This window comes from Cricetulus griseus (genome assembly GCF_003668045.3).
Source record: "Cricetulus griseus strain 17A/GY chromosome 1 unlocalized genomic scaffold, alternate assembly CriGri-PICRH-1.0 chr1_0, whole genome shotgun sequence".
NCBI lineage: Eukaryota > Metazoa > Chordata > Mammalia > Rodentia > Cricetidae > Cricetulus > Cricetulus griseus.
Genome location: NW_023276806.1, coordinates 231,379,962 through 231,404,838, shown reverse-complemented (window position 1 = coordinate 231,404,838; position 24,877 = coordinate 231,379,962). Strand labels below are relative to the sequence as shown.

At 57.5% G+C, this 24,877-nt stretch overlaps 4 protein-coding genes across 9 annotated transcripts; 2 read left to right on the top strand and 2 right to left on the bottom strand.

Annotated features, from left to right (window-relative positions):
* The first annotated feature begins 127 nt into the window (after positions 1-127).
* On the top strand, positions 128-5,890 carry Cfb (complement factor B). The gene is made up of 18 exons (XM_027388809.2): positions 128-482; positions 559-792; positions 1,222-1,407; positions 1,496-1,669; positions 1,878-1,979; positions 2,080-2,216; positions 2,351-2,489; positions 2,850-2,981; positions 3,088-3,189; positions 3,265-3,402; positions 3,792-3,889; positions 4,269-4,386; positions 4,520-4,673; positions 4,786-4,862; positions 5,039-5,139; positions 5,223-5,355; positions 5,430-5,479; positions 5,689-5,890. Exons 1-18 carry the CDS (start codon positions 419-421, stop codon positions 5,842-5,844), a joined length of 2,295 nt encoding a protein of 764 aa, XP_027244610.1. The 5' UTR covers positions 128-418; the 3' UTR covers positions 5,845-5,890.
* On the bottom strand, positions 5,887-11,900 carry Nelfe (negative elongation factor complex member E). 3 transcript variants are annotated; one of them, XM_027388820.2, is made up of 11 exons: positions 11,779-11,900; positions 11,238-11,320; positions 9,457-9,526; positions 9,214-9,359; positions 8,385-8,459; positions 8,243-8,280; positions 7,742-8,097; positions 7,506-7,650; positions 7,367-7,421; positions 7,124-7,226; positions 5,887-6,206 (listed from the first exon to the last, which is right to left on the bottom strand). In XM_027388820.2, exons 2-11 carry the CDS (start codon positions 11,310-11,312, stop codon positions 6,136-6,138), a joined length of 1,134 nt encoding a protein of 377 aa, XP_027244621.1. In that variant the 5' UTR covers positions 11,313-11,320; positions 11,779-11,900; the 3' UTR covers positions 5,887-6,135. The 3 variants fall into 3 exon arrangements, with proteins under 3 accessions (XP_027244621.1, XP_027244620.1, XP_027244622.1); XM_027388819.2 differs by lacking the exon at positions 11,779-11,900 and adding an exon at positions 11,638-11,775; XM_027388821.2 differs by lacking the exon at positions 11,779-11,900 and adding an exon at positions 11,552-11,691.
* Positions 11,901-11,960: 60 nt separating this feature from the next.
* Positions 11,961-22,559, top strand: Skiv2l (Ski2 like RNA helicase). Of its 3 annotated transcripts, none has more exons than XM_027388787.2 (28): positions 11,962-12,111; positions 12,206-12,309; positions 13,806-13,915; positions 14,015-14,132; positions 14,221-14,335; positions 14,423-14,497; positions 14,736-14,789; positions 14,868-15,049; positions 15,198-15,326; positions 15,558-15,703; positions 15,949-16,095; positions 16,204-16,288; positions 16,392-16,498; positions 16,849-16,995; positions 17,268-17,364; positions 17,511-17,723; positions 17,838-17,948; positions 19,175-19,405; positions 19,878-20,015; positions 20,150-20,287; positions 20,366-20,470; positions 20,712-20,862; positions 20,939-21,065; positions 21,224-21,434; positions 21,570-21,680; positions 21,762-21,980; positions 22,081-22,221; positions 22,307-22,559. In XM_027388787.2, the coding sequence occupies exons 1-28, from the start codon at positions 12,090-12,092 to the stop codon at positions 22,505-22,507; spliced, it is 3,735 nt and encodes a 1,244-aa protein (XP_027244588.1). In that variant the 5' UTR covers positions 11,962-12,089; the 3' UTR covers positions 22,508-22,559. The 3 variants fall into 3 exon arrangements, with proteins under 3 accessions (XP_035307661.1, XP_027244588.1, XP_035307660.1); XM_035451769.1 differs by having other exon boundaries at positions 15,531-15,703; XM_035451770.1 differs by lacking the exon at positions 22,307-22,559 and having other exon boundaries at positions 11,961-12,111; positions 15,531-15,703; positions 22,065-22,206.
* On the bottom strand, positions 19,667-24,828 carry Dxo (decapping exoribonuclease). 2 transcript variants are annotated; one of them, XM_027388818.2, is made up of 8 exons: positions 24,479-24,828; positions 24,029-24,398; positions 23,667-23,902; positions 23,352-23,571; positions 23,125-23,260; positions 22,891-22,985; positions 22,230-22,810; positions 19,667-21,650 (listed from the first exon to the last, which is right to left on the bottom strand). In XM_027388818.2, the coding sequence occupies exons 2-7, from the start codon at positions 24,391-24,393 to the stop codon at positions 22,660-22,662; spliced, it is 1,203 nt and encodes a 400-aa protein (XP_027244619.1). In that variant the 5' UTR covers positions 24,394-24,398; positions 24,479-24,828; the 3' UTR covers positions 19,667-21,650; positions 22,230-22,659. The 2 variants fall into 2 exon arrangements, with proteins under 2 accessions (XP_027244619.1, XP_027244618.1); XM_027388817.2 differs by having other exon boundaries at positions 24,486-24,827.
* Between the last annotated feature and the right edge of the window lie 49 nt (positions 24,829-24,877).

The following is a 24,877-nucleotide window of genomic DNA, read 5'->3' as shown; positions in this document are numbered from 1 at the left end:
GTCAGAGACCCCGCTGCACAAACAGCGGCTGGACTCTGCTCCGTGTCACACAGTCCACGGGAAGGCAGCCTCTAAGGGGGTGGTCTGGGCTTGTTCGGAGGGTCTGGGGGCTCGGGGGGCTCTGAAAGGGAGGTTCTGGACCTTGGTCAGTAAAGAGTTGGGATAGTTTCTGTTTCCTCAGTTGGCAGCTCAACGGGGGCCCTCCTTCATGAATGTTCCCGGAAAGCAGTGTCTGCATAGGGCAGGCCAGCCAAACTGCAGGTGCCAGAGCCGATTGCATAAAAGGCTCAGGGCCTGTGGGAAAGGGTGTAGCCAGGCCCAGCGCCGCAGTTTCAGTTTGGACAGCGAGTCAAGTAGACACCCACAGTGAACTGGAGAGGGCTTTCGGCCACTGGCCTCCCTTTCATTCTCCTTGACGATGGGTAACAATCTGAGTCCTCAACTCTGCCTGGTCCTCTTGGTCTTAGCCCTCTCCTCTGGAGGTAAGCAAAGGACGCCTCATCCCCAGCATCTGTCCTCGGCCTTCTGGGGCCAGGCTTCACCAGCCTTTCTCCACAGGTGTGAGCACAACTCCAGTGCTTGCAGCCCGGCCCCAGACCTCCTGCTCTCTGGAAGGAGTAGATATCAAAGGTGGCTCCTTCCAGCTTCTCCAAGGTGGTCTGGCTCTGGAGTACCTGTGTCCCTCTGGCTTCTACCCGTACCCTGTACAGACCCGAACCTGCAGATCCACAGGCTCCTGGAGCGCCCTGCAGACTCGAGACCAAAAGATTGTCAAGAAGGCAGAGTGCAGAGGTTGGATGGAGGCTTGGGAGCGTGAGGAGTGGGTGGCAGGGACAGGGCAGGTGGGGGCGACCGTGTGACTGGCAGGCTGAGCGGTGGGCACAGCTCTGAGGGTGGGCAATGGGGAAGTGTTTCTTCAAGGCAGGCAGTTGGTAGCACGCACACAAAGCAGTATTTTATGAAACAGGTGTGGTGGTGCATGCCTGCAATTTGGGCACCCAGGAGGTCGGTAGGGCGGGAGGGTCAGAAGCTCGAAGTCATCTTCGGCTTCACTGTGAGTTTGAAGCCAGCCTAGGCTACATGAGCGCTTGTCTCAAAACAAAACAATCCCCAAAACACAAGGAGGGACAGCAGGTTGAGGGGACCAGGCCAGCACTGTTTCTCAGCAGCACGAAGGAACTAGAAACTGACCTCGGTGACTTTTACCTGTCTTTCCTAAAGCAATACGCTGCCCACGGCCACAGGACTTTGAAAATGGGGAATACTGGCCCCGGTCCCCCTACTACAACCTGAGTGACCAGATTTCTTTTCAATGCTATGATGGCTACACTCTCCGGGGCTCTGCTAATCGCACCTGCCAGGTGAATGGCCGGTGGGACGGACAAACAGCTATCTGTGACGATGGAGGTGAGAAACAGGTCACCCCGACTTTACCCTCTCCCTGACGGCTTCTCCCTGGGATTTGGGCACTCCAGTTGTCCTCATGTCTCTGCAGCGGGATACTGTCCCAACCCGGGTATTCCCATTGGCACGAGGAAGGTGGGCAGCCAGTACCGACTTGAAGACACTGTTACTTATCACTGCAGCAGGGGCCTTGTCCTGCGTGGCTCCCAGCAGCGAGCATGCCAGGAAGGCGGTTCATGGAGCGGGACAGAGCCTTCCTGCCAAGGTGACTCTTGAGCCGTCTGTGGGTCAGCTCTTCCCTGCTGCTCATATGAGGACAGTTTTCTCACCACCGCCTTAGCTCCTTCCTCACACCTCCCAAACCTCCCTGTAGGTTTGCTAAACTCTAAGCCTCTCCTGTCTTGAAATCCCAGCACCCTGTCAGTGTGTCCTTGGCCCTCCCCACATCTGACCTACTCTCTGGCCATCCCTAGATTCCTTCATGTATGACACCCCTCAAGAGGTGGCCGAGGCGTTCCTATCCTCCCTGACAGAGACCATAGAAGGAGTCGATGCCGAGGATGGGCATAGTCCAGGTTTGAGAACAAGGAGGGAGGGTGGGTGTAAGCCTGGGGAAGGGTGGGGAACCTGCCAGGGACGATGCATACCAGAAGCTGAGTCTCTGATGGCGCCCAGGGGAACAACAGAAGAGGAAGATCATCCTGGACCCCTCGGGCTCCATGAATATCTACCTGGTGCTGGATGGATCAGACAGCATCGGGGCCAGCAACTTCACGGGGGCCAAGCGCTGTCTCGCGAACTTGATTGAGAAGGTAGAACAGAGCTTTGCCTCCCTTTGAAGAGAGGGCCCCAGTCTGGACCTCACTCCTCTTACAAGCCTGGTCCTGTGTCCCCAGATCCGCCTCCTCCCTGTCTTCTAACACAGTGACCTCTTGCTCACCCACAGGTGGCCAGCTACGGGGTGAGGCCAAAGTATGGTCTAGTGACCTATGCCACAGTCCCCAAAGTCTTGGTGAGAGTGTCTGATGAAAAGAGCAGTGATGCAGACTGGGTCACAGAGAAGCTCAACCAAATCAGTTATGAAGGTCAGAGGTCAGGGAAGGGCAAGGTGGGAGGTGCACCTAGGGGTTGCGGTGGTCAGAGGCTCGGGGCTCTTCTAGAGATGGTGAAGAAGTTGACGGAAAGTGTCCTTGAGCAATGAGATTGCTGGGAAGGCTGGGAGAGCCAAGGGCAAGTGGGTGACAACCCAAAAGGTAAAGATTGGCTGGGCTTGGTGGTGCACGCCTTTAATGTCAACATTCAAAAGGCAGGTGGATCTTTTTGAGTTCAAGGCCAGCACTGTCTACATAGGCGAAACAAATGTTAAAGAATATGGGATCTCAGTTGTCATAGGCTCCCAAGGCTCCAGGATGGAAGATCAGGCAAGGTGTTGACTCCCTCTACAGACCACAAGCTGAAGTCAGGGACCAACACCAAGAAGGCTCTCCAGGCTGTGTACAGCATGATGAGCTGGGCAGAGGATGTCCCACCGGAAGGCTGGAATCGAACCCGCCATGTCATCATCATCATGACTGATGGTGAGACCTTTCTCCTACCCTGCCATCCTCCCATCCGTGCCAGTGTTTAGTCCTCAAGTCCAGCCAGTGTCTGGGCCCACTTTCATGGTCTCCATGTTTTCCACAGGCTTGTACAACATGGGTGGAGACCCTGTCACTGTCATTGAGGAGATCCGAAACCTGCTGGACATTGGCAGGGATCGCAAAAATCCCCGGGAAGATTATTTGGGTGAGTGACCTGGCTGGGATCCAGCACTCTCACTCCTCAGGACGTGGGCCCTCACCCTTTCTTTGTCTGCCTCAGATGTGTATGTGTTTGGGGTCGGGCCTCTGGTGGACTCCGCGAACATCAATGCCTTGGCTTCCAAAAAGGACAACGAGCAGCATGTGTTCAAAGTCAAGGACATGGAGAGCCTGGAGGACGTTTTCTACCAGATGATTGGTAGGAAGATGCAGACGCAGGTCACTGACTCCCCTCACCCTGAAGCCCTGGCAGACTGGCTCCCCCAATCCTTTCCTCCCGCTCACCCCAGTGTCTTTCTTGTTTCCTGACGTTCTTTACTTCCTGGTCTCACAATCATTAAACTCTAAGAGTTCATTTGAACAGATGTGGAAACTGAGGCCAAGACAGGCTCAGAGGAAAGAAGGCAGCACCCAGACTGGGTCTACAGTGCTCAATCCTCAGATAGACTGGTCTTACTGGCTTTTCTCACTACGCCACAGGGGTTCCCCATCTAACACAGGGAACCACTCTTCTTCCTCCTTGTTGGAGGAAGGATCCAACGAGGATGGCTGCCAAGACTTGAGCCTTCAACATTCTTTCTCTGCCAGATGAAACCAAATCTCTGGGTCTCTGCGGCATGGTGTGGGAACACAAGAAAGGCACGGACTACCACAAGCAGCCATGGCAGGCCAAGATCTCAGTCACTGTGAGCATCCCAGCAGTGGGGACTTGTGGAGGGCGATGAAATAAATGTACACACTAGCCAGGTCTGTAGTCCCAGCTGTTCAGAAGTTGAGGCAGGGCAGAGATTCACAGCCCGCTTGGGCTATAGTGAGTTCAGGGTCGGCACCAATAACTTATGAAACTGAAATGGAAAAAGGAAGCTGGGGGAGGGGGCATGTACGGTCGGTACCCCCAGCTGCTGGAAGTTTGTGGTCAGCCAGGGCTACACAGCAAGGCAGGCAGAAACAGAGAGGGGGGAGGGCTATGGAGTGCTGTCGTAGCATGTATGGAGCCAACCTCCAGTAGTGTGCACACACACACCCACCCACCCCAAGGCTAACACGACACTGGTTCTCCTCCAGCGCCCACTGAAAGGCCACGAGAACTGCATGGGGGCCGTGGTGTCTGAGTACTTTGTGCTGACGGCAGCACACTGCTTCACAGTGGAAGATCAGAAACACTCCATCAAGGTCAACGTAGGTAAGGGTGCATCTCATCTCCAGGAAGCACCCTGTGCCTGACCTGTCCTTACACCCAAGGTCGGGGACCACAGAACTCAAGTGGTGACAGGGGCTAGAGCCAGCAGGCTGCTTATGTACATAAACCCATACAGGAGGGAAGAAGCAGGACCTGGAGATCGAAGAGGTCCTGTTTCACCCCAATTACAACATCAATGAGAAGAAGGCACAAGGAATCCCTGAGTTCTATGACTACGATGTGGCCCTCATCAAGCTCAAGACCAAGCTGAAGTATGACCAGACTCTCAGGTGAGTAGGGCCAGGTCCCTGAGGAGCTGGGGAAGGCGGGCTGGAAGCACAGGGCACTGGGCACAGGGCAGGCAGGGTATCTGCTGCCTGACTGTCCCCATCTCCTCAACAGGCCCATCTGTCTCCCCTGCACGGAGGGAACCACCCGAGCCTTACGGCTTCCTCAGACAGCCACTTGCAAGCAGCACAGTAAGGCGTGGTCTGGGGCAGGACGAGGCTGAGAGCCAAGACACAGGGGTCACAGAGGGAGTAGACTATGCTCAACACAGGGCCTAGCTCTTAAGAAGGGCCCAAGAGACAGATGATGGATGAGACATGAGAGACATGATGGGTGGGGAGACAGCATGACCCTGTCACTCATCCAGAGGAGGAGTTGCTCCCCGTGAAGGACGTCAAAGCTCTGTTCGTGTCTGAAGAAGGGAGGAAGCTGACTCGGAAGGAGGTCTACATCAAGAATGGGGACAAGGTGAGAAGGGGCTCCTAGAGAGGCCACCTAGGCCTGCTCCCTCCCAAGCAAGCTCTAGTCATCATACCCTTTCTCCCCTACAGAAAGCCAGCTGTGAGAGAGATGCTCTGAGGGCACAAGGCTATGACAAGGTCAAGGATGTGTCTGAGGTGGTCACCCCCAGGTTCCTCTGCACTGGCGGGGTGGACCCCTATGCTGACCCCAATACTTGCAAAGGTGAGGTGGCTCTCTGGCTATGGTGAAGCCCACAGGGCCCAGCCGTCTTTCCCTACAGCTTCTCTCTTCCACAGGAGATTCTGGGGGTCCTCTCATTGTTCACAAGAGGAGCCGCTTTATTCAAGTGAGTCTGTGGGGGAGACGCCCAGGGGCCACATATACCACAAAAAGGAACGCTTGATGCACGTGGCTGACTATAAGCCAAGCATCTGGCCTATGTGCACCAAGGAAGACAGTGCGAGCTGGGCCCCTGGTGTACTGTTTTGGGTCAGCTTGGCTGCTTTATGGGATTATGAAGTGTCAAGTGACCCATGGCACCCTTCACCTGCACAGGTCGGTGTCATCAGCTGGGGCGTAGTGGATGTCTGTAAAGGGCAGAGGCGGCAACAGATGGTACCTGCTCATGCCCGGGACTTCCATGTCAACCTTTTCCAGGTGCTCCCCTGGCTCAAGGAGAAACTCAAAGATGAGGATTTGGGTTTCCTATGAGGGGCTTCCGGCTGGGAGGGGCGAGGGTCAAATTAAAACAGCTGCGATAAGGACTGTATTCTTCATCTTTTGGGGGTAAGGGGTCAGGGGGTGTGCACTGGTCATGTTGCTACAAGTAACATCAACACTGACAGCCACTTTTGAAGGTTTAACCCCGATCCCAAGTGTTGAAAGACTAGAGGCTGAAGGGGGTGAGGGAACTTCTGCCCCAGGATTTTACTGAGACCAGCTTGGGGGCATACGAGGCACAAGGAATCCAGCTTCGTGTCCTAAAAGCCATCCACAGGTTTCCTACAGATCGTCACTGTACACAATCTGGGTCCTTTTGTCCCGGTGGCAGCCCTTAGGGCTGTTCTGGACAGCTGAGGAGGGAGGAAAGGGACAATTAAGATGTCAAGCAGCTCACAGGTTAGACCTGAGGTCTGAGTCTGATTATCTCCGCCCTGGCCTTGGCCTACCAGTGCTTATGCTGCCCCCTGGTGGCCAGAGTCTCACTATGGCTTAGAGAACGCAGAACCTTGTTACTGTGCGTGAGACATGTGAATGATGAAATCATGAAATACATGAAATTAAAGATGAGAACATCTCTGTGGCCCTTGCCGGTATCCTGGTCGATTCTGGTTCCTTCCTGGTGTCTGCAGGGCCTCTTGCTCTGAAAATCTGTTTCAGGCAGAGTGGGCTGTCCACACTGAGGAACCCCACACACGTCTTCTGTGGAACCCTCAGATCCCAAGTGCTCAGCTGCTCTTTCCTTACACTCCTCAGCCAAAGGTTCCATCCTACACCTGTGGTGCCAGAGGCAGCACCCCCCCCCCCAACTCTGGTCCTGTACTCTGCCTCTGCTGACTGCCCCTCCTCCTCAGAGCCTGGGTCCATGGCCCAGGGCTTCTGGGGCTGCTCTCGGGGGATGCCTCATGGCTCCTTCAATGAAGCTGCCACTTCCTCCTGGCAGGCCAGGATTGCTGGAGACAGAGCCCAGCCAGCTTCTTAACGTACTTGATCCCCCAAACCAGTCCTGGGTCACCCTTTTCTCTACAATTCCCATTTCTTGATGGTTCCAGACTCACAATTTCAAGTTCTGACACCACCCCAGCTCAGAGGGGGCAACATGGTTCTTGCTCTACTCCCCATGCCAGTCACTCCCCTCCCCTCCCCTTCCCTCCCCTTCGACAGACAGCCTGGCAATTCTCTATCAGCTGCCTAGCGCAAACCTTCACCCTTAGCACTCTAGGGAGTAGTGTGCTGTAGAGAGGAGATGAGGGAAGAATCCCATCCTTACCAAGGGAACCCCAGACAGATTTGCCAGTAGCAGCATCCAGCATGGGCTGTTTGCGGGCTATGTTGACTTTGAGCTGCACGGATTCCACCTGGGTCCCATTGAGCTGTGGGATACAATGGGAGGACAGAGGTGGGCATTACAGGGAGCCAGGGGACCAGACAGGGCTCTGAGGACAGAGTTTTTCTCAGTCGGGAGAAGAGGTGGACAGGAGGGACAGGAGGGAGGGGTCTGAGAAGTCCCAACCTCAGCAACGGCCTGATCTGCAGACTCCATCTTTTCATAGGTGACGAAGGCACAGCTGAGGTGAGAAAAAGCGGGATCAGTAGTGGTCCATGGCCCTAGTGTCCCCACACAGCTCCCTCCCCAGGAGGCTCGTCCTTACTTTCTGGGTGGGTCCATGGAGAGGTCAATGATGTTTCCAAAGGGAGAGAAGGCCCCTCGGAGGAGGGTGGGCGTCATGTCCTCTCCATACACATAAAGTGTGTTCCCCTTCCGAGGGGCCCTCCTTTCGGGGAATGAGTCTGACCCTGTGGGTCAGGAATTACAGTCATTCACTACTGAGTCCCAGTCACCCCCCTCTTTAGCAGGGCCCACCTAACCCTGGCCAAAAGCACGCACTGCGGAAAGGGCCCTCGCGCTCTCGGTCCCGTTCGCGGTCTCTGTCTCGATCCCGGTCTTTATCTTTGTCCCGGTCTCTGTCTTTGTCTCTGTCCCGGTCTCTGTCTTTATCTCTGTCACGGTCTCTGTCTCTATCCCGGTCTTTGTCTCGGTCTTTGTCCCGGTCCCTATCTCGGCTCCTCTCATGACTTCGGTCGCGGCTGCGGCTTCGGGGAGGGGACGCTGAGGAGCGGGCACCACCATGTTCTTCGTAGCTCCAGTCAAAACCTCGGGGTGGGCCATCACCAGCCCCGGGGCCCTCTGATTCTTCTCCATCTGGTCCCAGTTCCCGCAACCGATCGCTAGAAGACACAAAGCTGGGGAGAGGCAGACAGTAAGGACAAGGGGGCTCCATCTTCTTACAGACACACTCCGCCTGCAGCCTGCTCCTTCCACTCCAGCCCTGAACCTTCCAATGACTCTGGCCACTGACCCCACAGCAAACTGTGGCTTCTCTCTAACCTTTCATATAGAGATTTCCTTTGGGGACGTCTGGATGACTGAGGGGGGGAAAAAGAAGATAAAGAACAATTAATATGATTCCCAGGTGCTCGAACGGGATCCAAAATCTGTGGGTCTTTTGTCTTCAACCCCGGCCATTTACCTCCTGCAGGTCCTCATCAGCAGATACGCTCCTCTGGAACGGCTGGAAAGTGGGGGCAGGCCCCTTCTCAGGGTCCTGGGAAGGGATAGACACCCATGTTAGTGTGGACCAGCAGAGTTCCTCTTCCCTCTCTTCTTGGCTTCTCTTGATGATGCTGGTCTTTTTTTTTTTCCCCTTGGTTTTTTCTTTGGTTTTTGCCTATGTCTCCTGAGAGCTGGGGTTAAAGGCGTGCGCCACCAACGCCCAGCGATGATGCTTGTCTTTTTGTTTGTTTTCGAGTCAGGGTTTCTCTGTGTAGCTTTGGAGTCTATCCTGGCACTTGCTCTGTAGATAGGCTGGTCTTGAACTCACAGAGATCTGCCTGTCTCTGCCTCCCGAGTGCCGAGATTAAAGGCGTGCTGCCACCACCTGGCTTGCTATGCTATTTTAAAATAAGGGTTTGGTTTACTCAACCCTCAATCCCACCCTAGCAGCACCAATGTGGAAAACAGAAACGTAGGAGCCACCTAGGTTTCCTGAGTAACAGATAAGAAACCTAATGCTCCAACAGCGTATGGTGGCATGCCCCTCTAGCCCCAGCTGCTTGTGAGGCTGAGACTGGTGTGTCATTTGAGCTTATGAGTTGGAGACTGGCCTAGGGGAACAGTGAGAAAGGAATAATAATAATAATAATAATAAAAGACTAAAGGCAGAAAAAACACCCTAAACCTCAGAACAGCACAACTTGCTCGGATCTGAATACACATGATTTCTGGTAAACCTATCTCCCTTCTGGCTTGGAGGGGCTCTCAGGACATCAAAGGTGCGCAAACCACCTTCCAGTGCTCACCTTTAACTTCCCCTCTAGGGTCCGAGAGCGTTTGAAGCCTGAGTTCTTCGTTTCAGCCTTGATGGCGCTGATGGCTCCTGACTTTACCAGCTGCTTGGCCTGTTCTGTTGCTGTGGCTGTGTCCACCACTGGCTGCTCTGACAGTGCTGGGGAACGGGGAAGAAGGGAGGAGTTATGCTGGCTGTGGGGGAGGGCCGGCAGCCCCACACTGTACCCTCCCTGGACTCCATCGCCACCACTTACAGCGTTTGACGCCACCCTGGCTGGTGGTGCCGCTGCTACTTTGCTTCTTGAGAGCGAGCAATGCTTTTTTCTGGGAGGGAGAGAGATTAACCAGAAGAGGTTTGTCAACCAAGGTGCTGGTCTCTTACGTGCATCATTCCAGGGGCCGTACATATGGTGTCCTTGTCCTGGAGTGGTGCGTGGAGTCTCCGCATCATCATGATGCCAACAACATTTGACCTAACCAAACCATGGCATCCAAAGGCTCTCTAGTCTACATTGGAAGTTGAAAAAAAAAACAAAAAAACAAAACAAAAAAAAAAACACAAAAGAAAAAACTCTAAGCCCTACCATAGAAACCTGCAAATAAGCCCTAAACGGCTTCCTTGGGGATTTTACCCACCTATCTTCCACATATTTAATGAGGTTGTACAAAAAGTGAAACACACCAGGCGTTGGTGGCACATGCCTTTAATCCCATCACTCAGGAGGCAGAGGAAGGCGGATCTCTTGTGAGTTCGAGACCAGCCTGATCTACAAGAGGGAGTTCCAGGACAGCCTCCAAAGCCACAGAGAAACCCTGTCTCCAAAAAAAAAAAAAAAAAAGAAAAAGAAACACCTAGTTCCTAATCCAGGAAATATAACCACTATAGACTGATAGCCAAGAATAATCAAAGGTACTAACCAATCACAGCTGAAAGCAAGCTCTTAAACTGGGAACTGAGTAGAATTTATGCAACACAGACAAAAAGATATTTTAGATAAACGAAAACAGGGTGGTAAAAACGCAGAGAAAAGGCCATGGGATATGTTGTTGTTGTTTGTTTTTCAAGACAGGGTTTCTCTGTGTAGCTTTGGAGCTTGTCCTGGAACTCACTGTGTAGACCAGGCTGGCTTCAAACTCAGAGATCCACCTGTCTCTGCCTCCTGAGTGCTGGGATTAAAGGTGTGCACCACCAACACTTGGCCACCAGGATGCCTGTTTTAAGAGTAATTCTGTCTTTTTGACAGGGATGCTGAGCACAGATTTCAGGGCTTTGTTCTATATACAACGTGAAACCTTTGAGGTGTTTTCAATGGATCAAGTGTGCCCCCCAAAACAGCCAAGCAAATCCCTGTTCTGAGGGTTTGTAGGAATGAGTGAATCGAGAGATTACTTAGAAGCACTGTTGGTGACCTGAGGGTCGAGTATTGTGTGTGCACCGGCAGCTCCTCAGAGAAGCTGAGGTGGGAAGATCCCACCAACCCAGGAGCTGAGGATCAACCTGGGCCGTGTACTGAGATCCTGCTTCAAAGGAAAAAAACTGAAACAAAAGAAGACAAAGTGGGAGGGAGGAAGGTACAGAACATGGACAGACATGGCTGACGTTCCTCTGTGTAAATAGTATAGAAGCCAGAAGAGCGTGGTTCAGGCAGAAGTGTTCCAGGCTACCCAAAGTTACATAGTGTCAGTCCAGCCTGGGCTAAAGTGTGAGGCTGTGTCTGAAGGGGGGGTGTGGGGAGAGGTCAGATTTCAGAAAGGGGGGAGTAGATTACACAGGAAGGTGGCTTTAGCTTGGGCATCTGATGCTTCAAAACGCAGTGAATGGAACTGGGAATGCAAACGCGACCATCCGCAGCTGTTGGGTGGTACTAAACCCACAGGAACATGACAAGTGCACGGGGGACTGAATAGAAACGGGGGGGGGGGGATTTCAAACCAGGGCTGGGCAATGCTGGTGGAGCTGCGCTCCGGGTGTCGCCTCACACCCACCCGGGTGTCCTCGGCCTGCGCAGGGGGCTGGCCCAGCACCCGCCCTCACCTTTTTCTTGAGTTTGTTGAATTTCTTCTGCAGCGCCTCCTCCTCCTCGCTCAGTCCTGGCGGGATCACCAACATGCTGGCTCCTGGTTGAGGGGCAGAACCCAGGACACACATCACCCTCCGCGGCCAGCGCTCAACACTCACCGCCGCCCAACGCCTTTCCGTCCGTCCCTGCAGCAGGCCCGCCCGCCGGCCGCCGCCGCCGCCGGCCCGGCCCGGCCCCGTCCCTGCGAGCCTGCCGTCCACCTCCGGCTCGTTATCGCGGCCGGCATTCCCGCCTTTGCCCAAGGTCCAGACGCCAGAGCCTGGGGTACCTCAGCCCGGAGACGGCAGAGCGCTCCCTGCGACGCCCAGGCGCTGGCTCCCGACCCCCATGCCCAGTGCGGATAGGTCAGCCAACCTCGGGGTCCGGCGGGCGGAGACGGCGGCTGCGCCCGCGCGGCGCGATCCGGGCGGCCAGAGGAGGAGGAAGCGGCGGCGGCGGCGGCGGCGGCGGCGGCGGCGCGGGGAAGGCGCGAGGGACGCGAGACGAAGCCCTCACCTGAGGGGGCGGCGCCCGGGCCCGCGGTCTCTCCGGCGCCGCCGCGCGGGCTGCTGCGCGCGGGCTCGCGGCGATGACGTAAGGGGGCGGGGCACGCGGTAACCAAGGCGGCGAGGCGCAGCGACTTCCGCCCGGCCTTGCCCTGCTCCGGGTCCGGCTTCGGCGCCGCGCTCGCCCACGTTCCCGGCGGGGAGTGGCGGAGGGAGGGGGCGTGTCGGAAAAAATATCCATTTCCGCCCGTCTCGGGGCGGGGCCAACTCCGTGGCTGCTCTGAGTTTCCGGGCTGTGCAGCAGCTGCCGGGGACTTCAGGATGATGGAGACTGAGAGACTCGGTGAGGGGAGGGAAGGAGGGAGGGAGGGAGGGAGGGGAGGGGCGGATGCGAACGACTCTTGACCTCTAACCCGTGGCCTCCCCGCCCCCCGCAGTGCTGCCTCCCCCGGATCCCTTGAACCTGCCCCTTCGAGCTCTGGAAGTGGGGTGCACGGGGCGCTGGGAGCTGCTGAGCGAGCCCGGGGCTGCAGAGAGCACCGTGAGTAACCCCACGCTGACCCCTGGAGGTCTAGTTTGACCCCGCCGTCCTGGGCCTGGACACTGCCGTCCGGGCCCCCAGCTGGCATGGACGGATCCCGCCTCCCGGAGCTCCAGTGGGTCCCCACAGGGCTGCTGCAGACACAGCCGCGCCTCGGCTGTCGCGTTCCTCCTCTGCGGGGCGCTTGGCTGAGGCCTCGACTTTAAACCCTCAGTCTGAAGCCGGGTGTGGCTCTTGCTCCAATCCCAGCCAGCACTTGGGAGGCAGAGGCAGGCAGATCCCTGAGCTGGAGGCCAGTTTGGTCTACCCATCAAGTTCCAGGCCAGCCAGGCCACACAGTGAGACCGCATCTCCAAAAGCAATAAGAAGAAGAAAGAAGAAAGAAAGAAAGAAAGAAAGAAAGAAAGAAAGAAAGAAAGAAGAAAGAAGAAGAAGGAGACGATCTAGGCCTGATTTACCCCAGAGGTTCTCAATCTGTGGGTCGCGACCCCTGCCGTGTTGAACGACCCTTTCACAGGGATTGCAGATCAGATAGCCCGCATCTCAGATATTTTTACATTACAATTTGTGACAGTAGCAAAATTGCTCTCTCGAAGTAGCAACAAAAACAATTTTATGGTTGTGGGGTGGGGAGGGGCCGGGTGTCGCCACAACTGTATTAAAGGGTGGAAACATTGCAGCATTAGGAATCGCTTAGCCGATTAAAGTGCTTGCCATGCATGACTGATGAAACACGGGTAAAGGGACAGGGCGAGAGCCAACTGCACAGAGTTGTCCTCTGCCTGCCACCTGTGCTGTAGCATGTGTGCCCATGTCCACACACCCCCACGTGCCCGTCTGTTCACACCTGTTACTACTACTAAGGAATTCTAAAATGCAGACTCCCAGCTGAGTGTGTAGCTCAGTCAGTACAGGGCTTCCCTAACACACACAGACCTGGGTTTGATCCACTCAAGTGTAGTATCGCATGCTTGTCACCCCCTAGTTCAAGGTCATTCTCTGACACACACACACACACACACACACACACACACACACACACACACCCACCCACCCATATATGAAGTTGGAGGCAAGCCTGGGTTACGTGAAAGCCTGTCTTAAAATAAGAATGTAGCCGGGCGTTGGTGGTGCACGCCTTTAATCCCAGCACTCAGGAGGCAGAGGCAGGTGGATCTCTGTGAGTTCGAAACCAGCCTGGTCTACAGAGCTAGTTCCAGGACAGCCTCCAAAGCCACAGAGAAACCCTGTTTCGAAAAACAAAACAAAACAAAAGGAATGCAAATTGCTGTGTCTGGCCTCTGTGTCTGAAACCCACAGTTCGCTTTAGTGCCCCAGGACTTCAGCTGCAGTGGGTTTGCTTAGCTTTGCCCATCACCTCATTGCCTCAGCTTCTGTTGGAGACAGCTACCATGGGATCTAAACAAATTCCATCACCCTTTCGTCTGCATGTCACCCCTTCCTAACTTAGTGCTTCTCATCTTGTCCTGTCCCAGCTTCCGCACGGCCTCCCTCCCTGTGCCCCAGACCTACAGCAAGAAGCAGAGCAGTTATTTCTGTCGTCTCCTGCCTGGCTTCCTCTGCATGGTGTGGAGCACTCAGCTCGGTGAGGAGTCCGCAGGGGCCCAACTAGGGAGATGGACCAACGGGAGGAGGAAGGGATAGGGAGAAAGCTGACTCCAAAATTCCTTTCCTTTCTCTCCAGAAAATGGCAGAGGAAGAGGGACCCATGGTCTCTCCTGGCTGCTGTGGGGGCCCCTGTCCCATCCGACCTTCAGGCCCAGAGACACCCAACCACAGGCCAGATACTGGGCTACAAGGAGGTGAGAGGTCAGAGACCACAAGAAACGGAATTGGGGGAATGGGTCGGAGCAGGCTTGGTCTCACTGCGACTCCAACCTCTTGTCTCAGGTCCTGCTGGAGAACACAAATCTGTCGGCCACAACCTCCTTGTCCCTTCGCCGGCCTCCAGGGCCAGCCTCCCAGTCACTGTGGGGCAATCCAACACAGTACCCTTTCTGGCCAGGTAAGTTGTGCACATGGAGGTAGAAGAGACTGTCTTAGTGTCTAGGGAGCGGGGCTCTGCTGATGCTGTACCCTCCTGTTTCCCCAGGTGGGATGGACGAGCCCACCCTAACAGATCTGAGCACTCGGGAGGAAGCTGAGGAGGAGATAGACTTTGAGAAAGGTGAAGTGGCCCTGGGTCTGAGGAGGGTCCAGTGGGCTGTTGCTACCCGTCCTGTACGTTCACAAACTTCGGGAAAGGGATCCTTCCCACTCCCAAAGGAAGAGGTGTTCTCCCTAGTGGCTCTTAAAAAATGGCTACAGCTGTGCACAGGCGGGCAGAGTAGTGTGTCTGTGTCGTGTGAAGCAGTTTCCACAACAGCTGGGTGTGGTTGATGCTGCCTCTCTGTCCCCGTCTGCAGATCTTCTCACCGTCCCACCTGGCTTCAAGAAAGGGGTGGATTTTGCCCCCAAGGGTGAGTTTGATAAAGATTTGTAGGGCTGCCCTGCTCCCACAGACTTGCGAATATAACAAGGTGGCTGTTGTTCCTCAGATCACCAAGCTCCTGCGCCAGGGTTGCTCAGCCTCAGCCGTCTGCTGGAGCCTCTAGACTTGGGTGGAGGCGACGAGGACGAGAGCGAGGCAGCCGGAGCTCCTCCAGGGGACACTGTTCCAGCCTCTCCCTGCAGTACTCCCCTGGGCCGAGCAAGCAGTCTGGAGGATCTAGTATTGAAGGTTGGTGGTTACCAGTGATGGAGGCAAGCAGGAAGGGCCCCTGCCTCCAGGAGGGGGTTGGGTTTGAGGGTAACAGTGAGATCTTCCTGGGATGAGTGGCAATCGATGCTCTGGGTAAACTTTTATCACTCCTCCCTGACGTTTCCAGGAGGCATCCTCAACCGTGTCCCTGCTGGAGCCTCCCAAGCCTGCAGCTCAGGAACAGTGGGCTGTACCTGTGGATGTCACCTCCCCCGTGGGTGACTTTTACCGTCTCATCCCTCAGCCCGCCTTCCAGGTACTGTGCCCAGGCCTTAGTCCGCCTCTTGCTAGACCAGACCCTGGTCCTGCCCCTCAGCCCAGCCTTGTCCTCTCTCTCCTCCAGAGCCCACATACCTTCCTGGCCTGTCTTGCTCCTTTGTCCCAGCCCTCCCCTGGCCTTCTCCTCTTTGCCCTGCCTGCCTGTGGGGGGGGGGCTGGCAGAGAGGCTGTGCCGCTGTAGCCCTGCCCGTTTGTTTCGCTCGCACAGTGGTCCTTTGAGCCAGACGTGTTTCAGAAGCAGGCCATCCTGCATCTGGAGCAGCACGACTCCGTCTTCGTTGCAGCTCACACGTCCGCCGGGAAGACGGTGGTGGCTGAATACGCCATTGCCCTGGCCCAGAAACACATGACCCGGTACACGAGCCTCCTCAGCCTGCCCTCTCCTCCCCCGTCACCCCTCCCTTATCCTTTAGATGTCAGGTTCAGGAGAGAGGCGAGAGAGATGAAAACGTCTAGGAGAGCAGCAGGGCAGAGAGATGGCCCGGGCTAGCTTAGGGAGCGCTGGTGTCATGAAGGAGGGAGGACTCTGGCTGGAAGGCAGGGTGACCCAGCTGTGGGTCTGTGAGGACAGACTGCCTGACTTCACACCCCATGTTTAGCACCATCTACACTTCTCCCATCAAAGCCCTGAGCAACCAGAAGTTTCGGGACTTCCGAAACACATTCGGGGACGTGGGGCTGCTCACGGGGGACGTGCAGCTGCACCCAGAGGCCTCCTGCCTCATCATGACCACAGAGATTCTTCGGTGAGAGAGGGGCCTCCCAGGTGGGTTCTGGGTGGGGGGTGAGCATCCCCGCAGAAGCAGGGTAGAGTCAGAGCTGAGAGGGGTCAGCTGGGCGCTGCCTCTCCCCAGCTCCATGCTGTACAGCGGCTCCGACGTCATCCGGGATCTCGAGTGGGTCATCTTTGATGAAGTCCACTATATCAACGATGCCGAGGTGAGTGGCAGGAGCGTCCCACCGCATAGCCCCGCCCTGCATACCCTGAGGACCGTCCTGTTTCCTGCTCCCCGACTGACCTGTCTCCCCAATGTGTGCGCAGCGTGGGGTCGTGTGGGAGGAGGTACTCATCATGCTTCCCGACCACGTCTCCATCATCCTTCTGAGTGCCACCGTCCCCAACGCCCTGGAGTTTGCTGACTGGATTGGGTGAGATGTGTGTCCTGAGTGCTTGAGGGGAGAGGACTGTGGTGTCCTTGGTGGGGGTTGGGGAGCTCGGGCCACTACAATGAGGAGAGGGGTCAGGGTGGCTGGGTTGGGGGCCCAGAACATTTTTTTGCGTGCTGAGATGGGGTGGTGGGAGCCGCCTGTCTGGACAGGCGGACGCCATGATGCTAAGTGAGGATGGGATAGGGCAGACGTTGAGTCTTTGAACCAGTGGGGGCTGAAGTGGAGATGACGTTGTGGCTAGTGGCCTCCCATTCTGGGCCCCAGAAGGAACTGGAAGACGGGGTTCCTGCCTGCGCCTTCTCTGACCCGCTGCCCTCTCCTCCCTCCAGGCGGCTGAAGCGGCGGCAGATCTATGTGATCAGCACGGTTGCCCGTCCCGTCCCCCTGGAACACTATCTCTTCACGGGAAACAGCCCCAAGACGCAGGGGGAGCTCTTCCTGCTGCTGGACTCCCGAGGGGCCTTCCACACCAAGGGGTAAGTCCAGGTGTCATGGCTGGGGCTGTGCTGGGCCTCACGCCCCTCACTCTGTGCTCAGGTACTGTGCTGGGCCTCACGCCCCCTCACCCTGTGCTCAGGTACTGTGCTGGGCCTCACGCCCCTCACTCTGTGCTCAGGTACTGTGCTGGGCCTCACGCCCCCTCACTCTGTGCTCAGGTACTGTGCTGGGCCTCACGCCCCTCACTCTGTGCTCAGGTACTGTGCTCAGGTACTGTGCTGGGCCTCACGCCCCCTCACCCTGTGCTCAGGTACTATGCCGCAGTGGAGGCCAAGAAGGAGAGGATGAGCAAGCATGCCCAGACCTTTGGGGCCAAACAGCCCACGCACCAGGGAGGACCTGCACAGGTGAGGGCCTGTCATCCCTGCCAAAGCCTGCATTTCAGCCACACTTTCAGCACCAGCCCCTGTGGGGAGCAGGCGGACTTGAGGTCTGAATCCTGTTCTACATAAACCTATTTAATCCTGAGTCTGCCGCCTCCACGTCACCTCAGGACCGTGGAGTGTACCTGTCCTTGCTGGCTTCCCTCCGGGCCCGGGCTCAGCTGCCTGTGGTAGTCTTCACGTTTTCCCGAGGCCGCTGTGACGAGCAGGCTTCGGGCCTCACCTCTCTTGACCTCACCACCAGCTCGGAGAAGAGTGAGGTCCACCTCTTTCTGCAGCGCTGCCTTGCACGACTCCGCGGCTCTGACCGGCAGCTACCCCAGGTGTGTCCTTGTAGATACGGGTGGGGATGCGGTGACCTGAGACCTGCCCCAGCTGAGGGGATCTGCCCACACCTTCTCTGACCTCTGCCCTCGCCTCCTCCCTCTCCCCTGCAGGTCCTGCACATGTCAGAGCTCCTCCGCCGGGGCCTGGGTGTGCACCACAGCGGCATCCTGCCCATCCTTAAGGAGATCGTGGAGATGCTGTTCAGCCGAGGGCTGGTCAAGGTGAGCAGGTGGCGGGCGAGAGGAGAGGGGCCAAGGCTTAGGCAGGACGGTGCCGTGGTTAGGGACCTGGGTTCTGGATCCAGCTTCATGTGACCCTACCGAACTCTAGGTTTCTCACCTTAACCTTTAATGCAAGTGGTTCTGAGAAGAGGAACCTCCACAGTGGGCAAGCATAGGAAAAGCCACTAATAATTAGAGGGACGCAAACTGAAATGCTTTCAGGAAACACAACTGTACAATGGTTAGGGGTGGCTTCATTCATTCAAAAAGCTCGCTAACTGCATATGTGGCCAGAGATGTAGGCTGTTGACAATCTGCCATTGTTTGCTATCCAAGTATTGTTGTTGTTTTTCTGCCTTGGCATTGTTTAAGCAAACTAAATATAGTATACTTTCTGACACTAAGGGTCGTTCTTGGGTATTGACTGCAAATAAATTCTATCTTAGTCTGTGAGGGAACATACGAATTTGCTTTGCTCTCTATGGCCCTGTTGATGATGACAGGTTCAGATCTCAAGCCCATGCTCCTGGAGACCAGGGTTGAAAGGCTGGCTGAGAAACGGAGTGCCCTCCACTGGGGCAGTGGCTAGGCAAAGGTAGGGGGTGTCCCCCACGGAGACACATCACCTACCTCAGTCACAAGCAATGACTGGTAAAGCTACAAGAACATGGATGGATGTGGAAAGTAGAAAACAGTCAGGTGTACAGCTGCGTTTGTGTGCGCTGAATCATACAAGCACAAAGCAGAGCAGTCTGCCATAGTGTTCTCACGCAAGGTCTGGTTAAACACAGTTCCAGCTGGGGGTGGAGATAGGATGTGGGAGCTAAAGAACCAGGTGACCGCTTAAGCAGAATGCCGAAAATGATAATGGCGGCACTGTGGGTCCTCCTGGAGAGGTCAGGGAAGTCCTGTAGACGGGTCTCTGAGGCACTGTGGGTCCTCCTGGAGAGGTCAGGGAAGTCCTGTAGATGGGTCTCTGAGGCACTGTGGGTCCTCCTGGGGAGGTCAGGGAAGTCCTGTAGACGGGTCTGAGACACTGTGGGTCCTCCTGGAGAGGTCAGGGAAGTTCTGTAGACGGGTCTCTGAGGCACTATGGGTCCTTTTGGAGAGGTCAGGGAAGTCCTGTAGACGGGTCTCTGAGACGAGGCTCCAAGGTGGGATGAGCTCCACCAGAGCTGGGCATATAAAGGACCTTTTGGCTGATCCAGCCTCCCCCTCTGTTCCAGGTCTTATTTGCTACTGAGACCTTCGCCATGGGGGTAAACATGCCAGCCAGGACAGTGGTATTTGACTCCATGCGCAAACACGATGGCTCTACCTTCCGGGACCTGCTGCCTGGGGAGTATGTACAGATGGCAGGCCGGGCGGGCCGGAGGGGCCTGGACCCCACAGGCACCGTCATCCTGCTCTGTAAGGGCCGAGTGCCTGAGATGGCAGACCTACACCGCATGATGATGGTGAGCAGGGTGACTCAGTGCCAAGTCCTTTAGCCCAGCACTCTCTTCTGATGTCCTCATTTTCCTGGGAGAGGTCAAGTTAAAAGTGAGCAGTCCAGCTGGGCGGTGGTGGCGCACGCCTTTAATCCCAGTGCAGGGAGTCAGAGGCAGGCGGATTTCTGGGAGTTCGAGGCCAGCCTGGTCTACAGAGCAAGTGCCAGGACAGCCAGGGCTGTTACACAGAGAAACCCTGTCTTGAAAAACAACAAAACAAAAAAGTGAGCAAGTTCAAGGGCTCTCACTTCTTGCTTTACCGCCACTGTGGGTTTGGCACCCAAGAAGGTCCTTCAGGAGCCCATGTCTTTTATTTTGTTCCCTTACATTACCGAGGTGAGCAGGGGGTTGGTCTGAGGCCTCATGGCTGCAGAGCCAGGACCAGAAGATGCCTAGGGAGCCCAGGTCCCACCTGGTCTCACTGCCTCTCTGGCCCCAGGGAAAACCGTCCCAGCTTCAGTCCCAGTTCCGCCTCACATACACCATGATCCTCAACCTGCTGCGGGTGGATGCCCTCAGGGTGGAGGACATGATGAAGAGGAGCTTCTCGGAGTTTCCATCCCGCAAGGACAGCAAGGTGAGGAGGTCAGGGCAACCAGCACAGCAGGCAGGTCAGAACTACCCAGAAGAAGTGGGCATGGCCAGTGGGGGGAGGGGCACGAGTAGAGCGGGCTGGGCTTGCAGACTTGTCACAACCCCGCCCCCACAAAGGCCCATGAGCAGGCGCTGGCTGAACTCACCAAGCGGCTGGGGGCCTTGGAGGAGCCCGACGTGACTGGCCAACTGGCCGACCTGCCTGATTATTACAGCTGGGGGGAGGAGCTGACGGAGACGCGGAACATGATCCAGGTGAGTATGTGGGGAGGGCTGGCGGGAGGGGCAGCGAGTCTCACGGGGCTCCTAAACTTGTGCCCTCCCTGTCTCCAGTGGCGCATCATGGAGTCAGTGAATGGGCTGAAATCCCTGTCCACGGGAAGGGTGGTAGTTGTGAAGAACAAGGAGCATCACAATGCCTTGGGGGTGATCCTGCAGGTGAGGACAAGAGGGGTCCTCACCCCCAGACAGTGGGAGGCTTGGCACTGTCTCCCCCTGGCTCAGGGTCCTGTCACCACTTTATGCCGGTCTCCGTGCCTGGCCCCCAAGAAACTCCGCTAGTGACTTGGCTTGGCCACCCACCCCTCCACAGTTGAAGGGCCCCGTGGGGAGTGGGGGCCCCCAATCCCTGTCCAGGGTGAGCGTGCCCTGCCCACATTTGGTGTGCCTCCTCCTCCAGGTCTCCTCAAACTCCACCAGCAGAGTGTTTACAACACTGGTCTTGTGCGACAAGCCGGTTGTGTCTGAGAGCCCACGGGACAAGGGGCCAGCCACTCCAGATGTGCCCCAGCCAGATGACCTTGTGGGCTTCAAGCTGTTCCTGCCGGAAGGTGAGTTCCTGATGGTGGTGTGAACAGGATGCCTGGGCCATGGCGAACGAAGCCTTCTGACCTGATGGATTTCTAGGGCCCTGTGAGCACACTGTGGCCAAGCTACAGCCAGGAGATGTGGCTGCCATCTCCACCAAAGTGCTCCGGGTGAACGGGGAGAAGATCGTTGAGGACTTCACCAAGAGGCAGCAACCAAAGTTCAGGTCAGAGACTTGGGGAACCTTTTCCAGGGAGGGGCATGTCCCAGTGGGTGTGTATGTACAAAGAGACCATGAAGTGGGGAGCTGAGGGACTCCCTCAGCTGGAGGGGAGGCTCCTGTGGCAAAGAAGCCTCTTGGTCCAGAACCCACTCCCCCTTCAGGAAGGACCCTCCCCTTGCAGCTGTGACCACTGCCGTTCAGGAGCTGCTGCGTCTGGCTCAGGCCCATCCATCAGGACCCCCAACCCTTGACCCTGTCAACGACCTGCAGCTCAAGGATGTGTCAGTGGTAGAAGGTGGGCTCCGGGCCCGGAAGCTGGAGGAGCTGATCCGGGGGGCTCAGTGTGTGCACAGCCCCCGGTTCCCTGCCCAGGTAGTGCCTAAGCAGAGGCAGCTTCTCCCTGGTGCCCGGTAACCTGGGTACTCCTCCCTTAGCCCTGTGCCCAGTTCACCCCTGCTGAGGGTGAGGGGGTTGTTAATGGCCCCTGCTGTGTGTGGCCCTCTTTAGTACCTGAAGCTTCGGGAGCGAATGCAGATCCAGAAGGAAATGGAGAGGCTGCGCTTCCTGCTGTCCGACCAGTCACTGTTGCTGCTCCCCGAATACCACCAGCGTGTAGAGGTGAAAGAGCAGGATGGGGCGTGTGAGTTTAGGGGGGCTCAGAGAGTGGTCAGGCTCCCCAACCCTCACGCTTTGTTGCAGGTGCTCCGGACCCTGGGCTATGTGGATGAGGCGGGCACAGTGAAGCTGGCGGGGCGAGTGGCCTGCGCCATGAGCAGCCATGAGCTGCTCCTCACTGAGCTCATGTTTGATAATGCACTGAGCACCCTGCGACCCGAGGAGATTGCAGCCCTGCTCTCTGGCCTGGTCTGCCAGAGCCCTGGCGACCCTGGGGATCAGCTCCCGAGCACCCTCAAACAGGTAGGGGCCATCACACCCCTCTTGGCGGGGCATGCCCACCCCCACCCCTCTGCCCAGCGCGGGTAGATGCCTCTTCCTCATCAGGCCTTCCTGTCTGCAGGGGGTAGAGCGCGTCAAAGCTGTGGCGAAGCGGATTGGTGAGGTTCAGGTGGCCTGTGGCCTGAACCAGACAGTGGAAGAATTTGTGGGAGAGCTGAATTTTGGGCTGGTGGAGGTTGTGTACGAGTGGGCTCGGGGTATGGTAAGTACCTGGCTTTGGCAGGTGGCTGGCTGGGAAAGACTGCCCAGGCCCGGCACATTCAGTCTTCACTCTGCTCTCCCCTTAGCCCTTCTCCGAGTTGGCAGGACTCTCAGGGACCCCTGAAGGCTTGGTGGTCCGCTGCATCCAGCGCCTGGCTGAGATGTGCCGCTCGCTTCGAGGCGCCGCCCGTTTGGTGGGAGAGCCTGTGCTGGGTGCCAAGATGGAGACAGCGGCCACCTTGCTACGGCGGGACATTGTCTTTGCAGCCAGCCTCTACACCCAGTAAAGGGTGTGGGATAAAGGTGTGTAACAATAAAAGAGGACACTGAGTGCTTGGAGCACGGGCAGGGATGACTTGTATTCAGATACAGCAAGACACCTGCTTAGAAACACGCTTTTATTATCTGCAGAGACCCCGATGGTGTGTCCTCCAAAGCATCAGTCCTTGGGGGAGGGAGTCGTTGAGAGTGGCGGGAGGTCTTGAGTCATAGCTTCCACATACCATGTGGGCAGGAAGGCATAGGGCGCATCCCGATGGACAGACACAGTGACCGGGCCACCAGGTTCCCAGGAGAAGAGGTGGACAAGCCTGGGGGAAGATGGAGGTGTGGGGTGAAGCCAGACACTGAGCTGAGTCCCAGAGGTGACACACAACCCTCAAGTCCTTACCTGGGGTCGTCCTGGACTACTGTGCTCTGGGCGAAGCTAAGGAAGGCAGCACAGAAGTTCATGCACACAGAGGGGTTCCAGCCATCCCGGTCGTGCTGGAGGGGACACAAGAGGCAGGAGACTTGGGGGTGGGAGGAGGGGAAGGAGACAGAAGGCACAGGGGCACTGGACCTGAGGTCTTGGTCCAGGGAGGGGGTGGGGTTGGCAGCTGGCAGCCTAGACACCCCGACTCACCCTCACGTTTTCAAACATCTCCATGGTAGGGAAGGTCTTTAAGGAACAGACGAAACCCTCTGGGTTCCGGAAGCCAGCGACGACATGTGGGACCCCTGGGAGGAACGACTGGGCCCACCATTTCAGGAGCTTGTGCCTGACAGGAGAGGCCAAGGGTCAGCTGGGCCCTCCCCCTCCCCCAGGCTCCTTTTCCGTCCTGGGCTCCCCTGTTCACCCCGGGCCTGAACCTGTAGAAGCTCCTCCACTGGCCAGGGCTGTGCATCTCCTTGGAGGTCTTGAGTTCCACATAGCAGGCTGGAGGCTGTGTGGACGCGGCCTGGGGGTTCACGCAGTCCACCTCTCCGGAGAAGAGCAGGGGGTGGTTCCCCAGGCGGCTGCGTAGCACAGAGCAGAAGGCCACGTTGGTGTTAACCTCCCCAGAGGGGTCTGGGGAGCCTCCGGGTTTGTCTGTACAGGAGAGAAGCAGCTGCAGCAAGGGGAGGGAAGGGGCTCTCGCCCCCCGAGGAACGGGAAAGCGGCCGCACGGCAGGGACAGCTCTCACCTGCACACATGTACTGCTCAAATTTGTAGCCCATGTACATGAGCTCCCGGAGGAGGGGCGGCCTGGCGAGCCTCTGCGCCCGGGCCGCCGGGGTCTCCACCTCACTTAGGTACAGTGTCCCTTGGAACCGCGAGGCCGCCAGCTGCCAGCCCTCCTGCCGCTCATACGGTGTGGTCAGCAGCTTAGTCAGGTGTCCTCGCCACGTCACGGTGGCCCCTGCCAGCCAGCCTGGACCCCTGAGGCGGGAAGAGTTTGGGGCTCACGGTCTGGGCCGAAGTCCCCGCTAACGAGCACGCGGCTCTCCCAGCTCCAGGAGGTAAAGGCGGGTCTCCGGATCGGCTGGCGCGCGGCGCCTCGCTCACCCCTCCAGCTGGTGTCGGTGTTCCAGAACCCAGCGGAGCAGGTGGTCCAGCCTCTCCCTGAGCTCCTCATCCCGGGGCCGGTACCTCTCAGGGTAGCCGTCCCTGAGGTCAAAGTCGGGGCCCGGGCCGTGGGCTGGGGGCGGGCTGTAGTAGCGCAGCGCTCGGGCATCCCCGTGGTACTGGCGCTGTGCGTCCAGGGAGAAGCAGCCCAGTTCGGACGGGCGCCGGTAGAAGGGGAACGGCCCCGAGTACAGCGCGGGCTCCGTGCGCAGCGACGCCAACGCCGGGCGCGGGCGTTTGCTCCACGGCTCCCGCGTGGGCGCCTCCGTCCCTGCCGCTCTTCTCTTGGTCCCTCTGGGCTCCATGGGTCCTGAGGGGACAGCGTTCGCGCTTCAGGGCGGGCGGGCGCGGCGCCCTCCTCTCCTCACTCGGGAGCCCCGCGCGTCTCACCACTCACCGCCTCCGCCACGCGCGGCGGGGAGCCCGGGGTCCCTCAGCGGCGCGCGCCTGCGGTCCCCGCGCCCGGGAGCCAGAGGCGGGCGGGCCCCGGAGCTGGAGGCCAGCCCGGTCCGCACAGCACGCAGCGAAGCCCCCGCCTCGGAGAAGCGGACGCGGCTGGGCTCCGCAGAGCAGAGGTCCGGCCGCCTCAGAGCCCGCGCGTCCCTGCCCGTCAGGACGAGCCCGTCAGAAGCCACTCAGGGCCGCGGGAGCGCCGCGGCTGCCCCTGATGACGCCATCACCACGCCGCCCTCGGGGAGGGAGGGACGGAGGGAGGGAGGGACGCAGAGCGCCGCGGCGGCCGCGTCTGCCCGTCAGGCCCCTCTCAGGCGGACTCCCGCGCCGCGCCGC

Bases quoted from the DNA above. Each gene is read 5' to 3' on its own strand.
- Nelfe (XM_027388820.2), bottom strand. From the start codon at position 11,312: ATGTTGGTGATCCCGCCAGGACTGAGCGAGGAGGAGGAGGCGCTGCAG. The intron at 9,360-9,456 runs GTAAGTGGTGGC...CCCGTTCCCCAG, and splicing joins CCAGGGTGGCGTCAAACGCT to CACTGTCAGAGCAGCCAGTG. The intron at 7,227-7,366 runs GTTGGGACTTCT...TGTATCCCACAG, and splicing joins CAGATCAGGCCGTTGCTGAG to CTCAATGGGACCCAGGTGGA.
- Cfb (XM_027388809.2), top strand. From the start codon at position 419: ATGGGTAACAATCTGAGTCCTCAACTCTGCCTGGTCCTCTTGGTCTTA. The intron at 2,490-2,849 runs GTCAGAGGTCAG...CTCCCTCTACAG, and splicing joins CAACCAAATCAGTTATGAAG to ACCACAAGCTGAAGTCAGGG. The intron at 2,982-3,087 runs GTGAGACCTTTC...TGTTTTCCACAG, and splicing joins CATCATCATCATGACTGATG to GCTTGTACAACATGGGTGGA.
- Dxo (XM_027388818.2), bottom strand. From the start codon at position 24,393: ATGGAGCCCAGAGGGACCAAGAGAAGAGCGGCAGGGACGGAGGCGCCC. The intron at 23,572-23,666 runs GTGAGAGCTGTC...TCTCCTGTACAG, and splicing joins TGAGCAGTACATGTGTGCAG to ACAAACCCGGAGGCTCCCCA. The intron at 22,811-22,890 runs GTAAGGACTTGA...ATCTTCCCCCAG, and splicing joins GTAGTCCAGGACGACCCCAG to GCTTGTCCACCTCTTCTCCT.
- Skiv2l (XM_035451769.1), top strand. From the start codon at position 12,090: ATGATGGAGACTGAGAGACTCG. The intron at 14,336-14,422 runs GTAAGTTGTGCA...CTGTTTCCCCAG, and splicing joins ACAGTACCCTTTCTGGCCAG to GTGGGATGGACGAGCCCACC. The intron at 16,096-16,203 runs GTGAGAGAGGGG...GCCTCTCCCCAG, and splicing joins ATGACCACAGAGATTCTTCG to CTCCATGCTGTACAGCGGCT.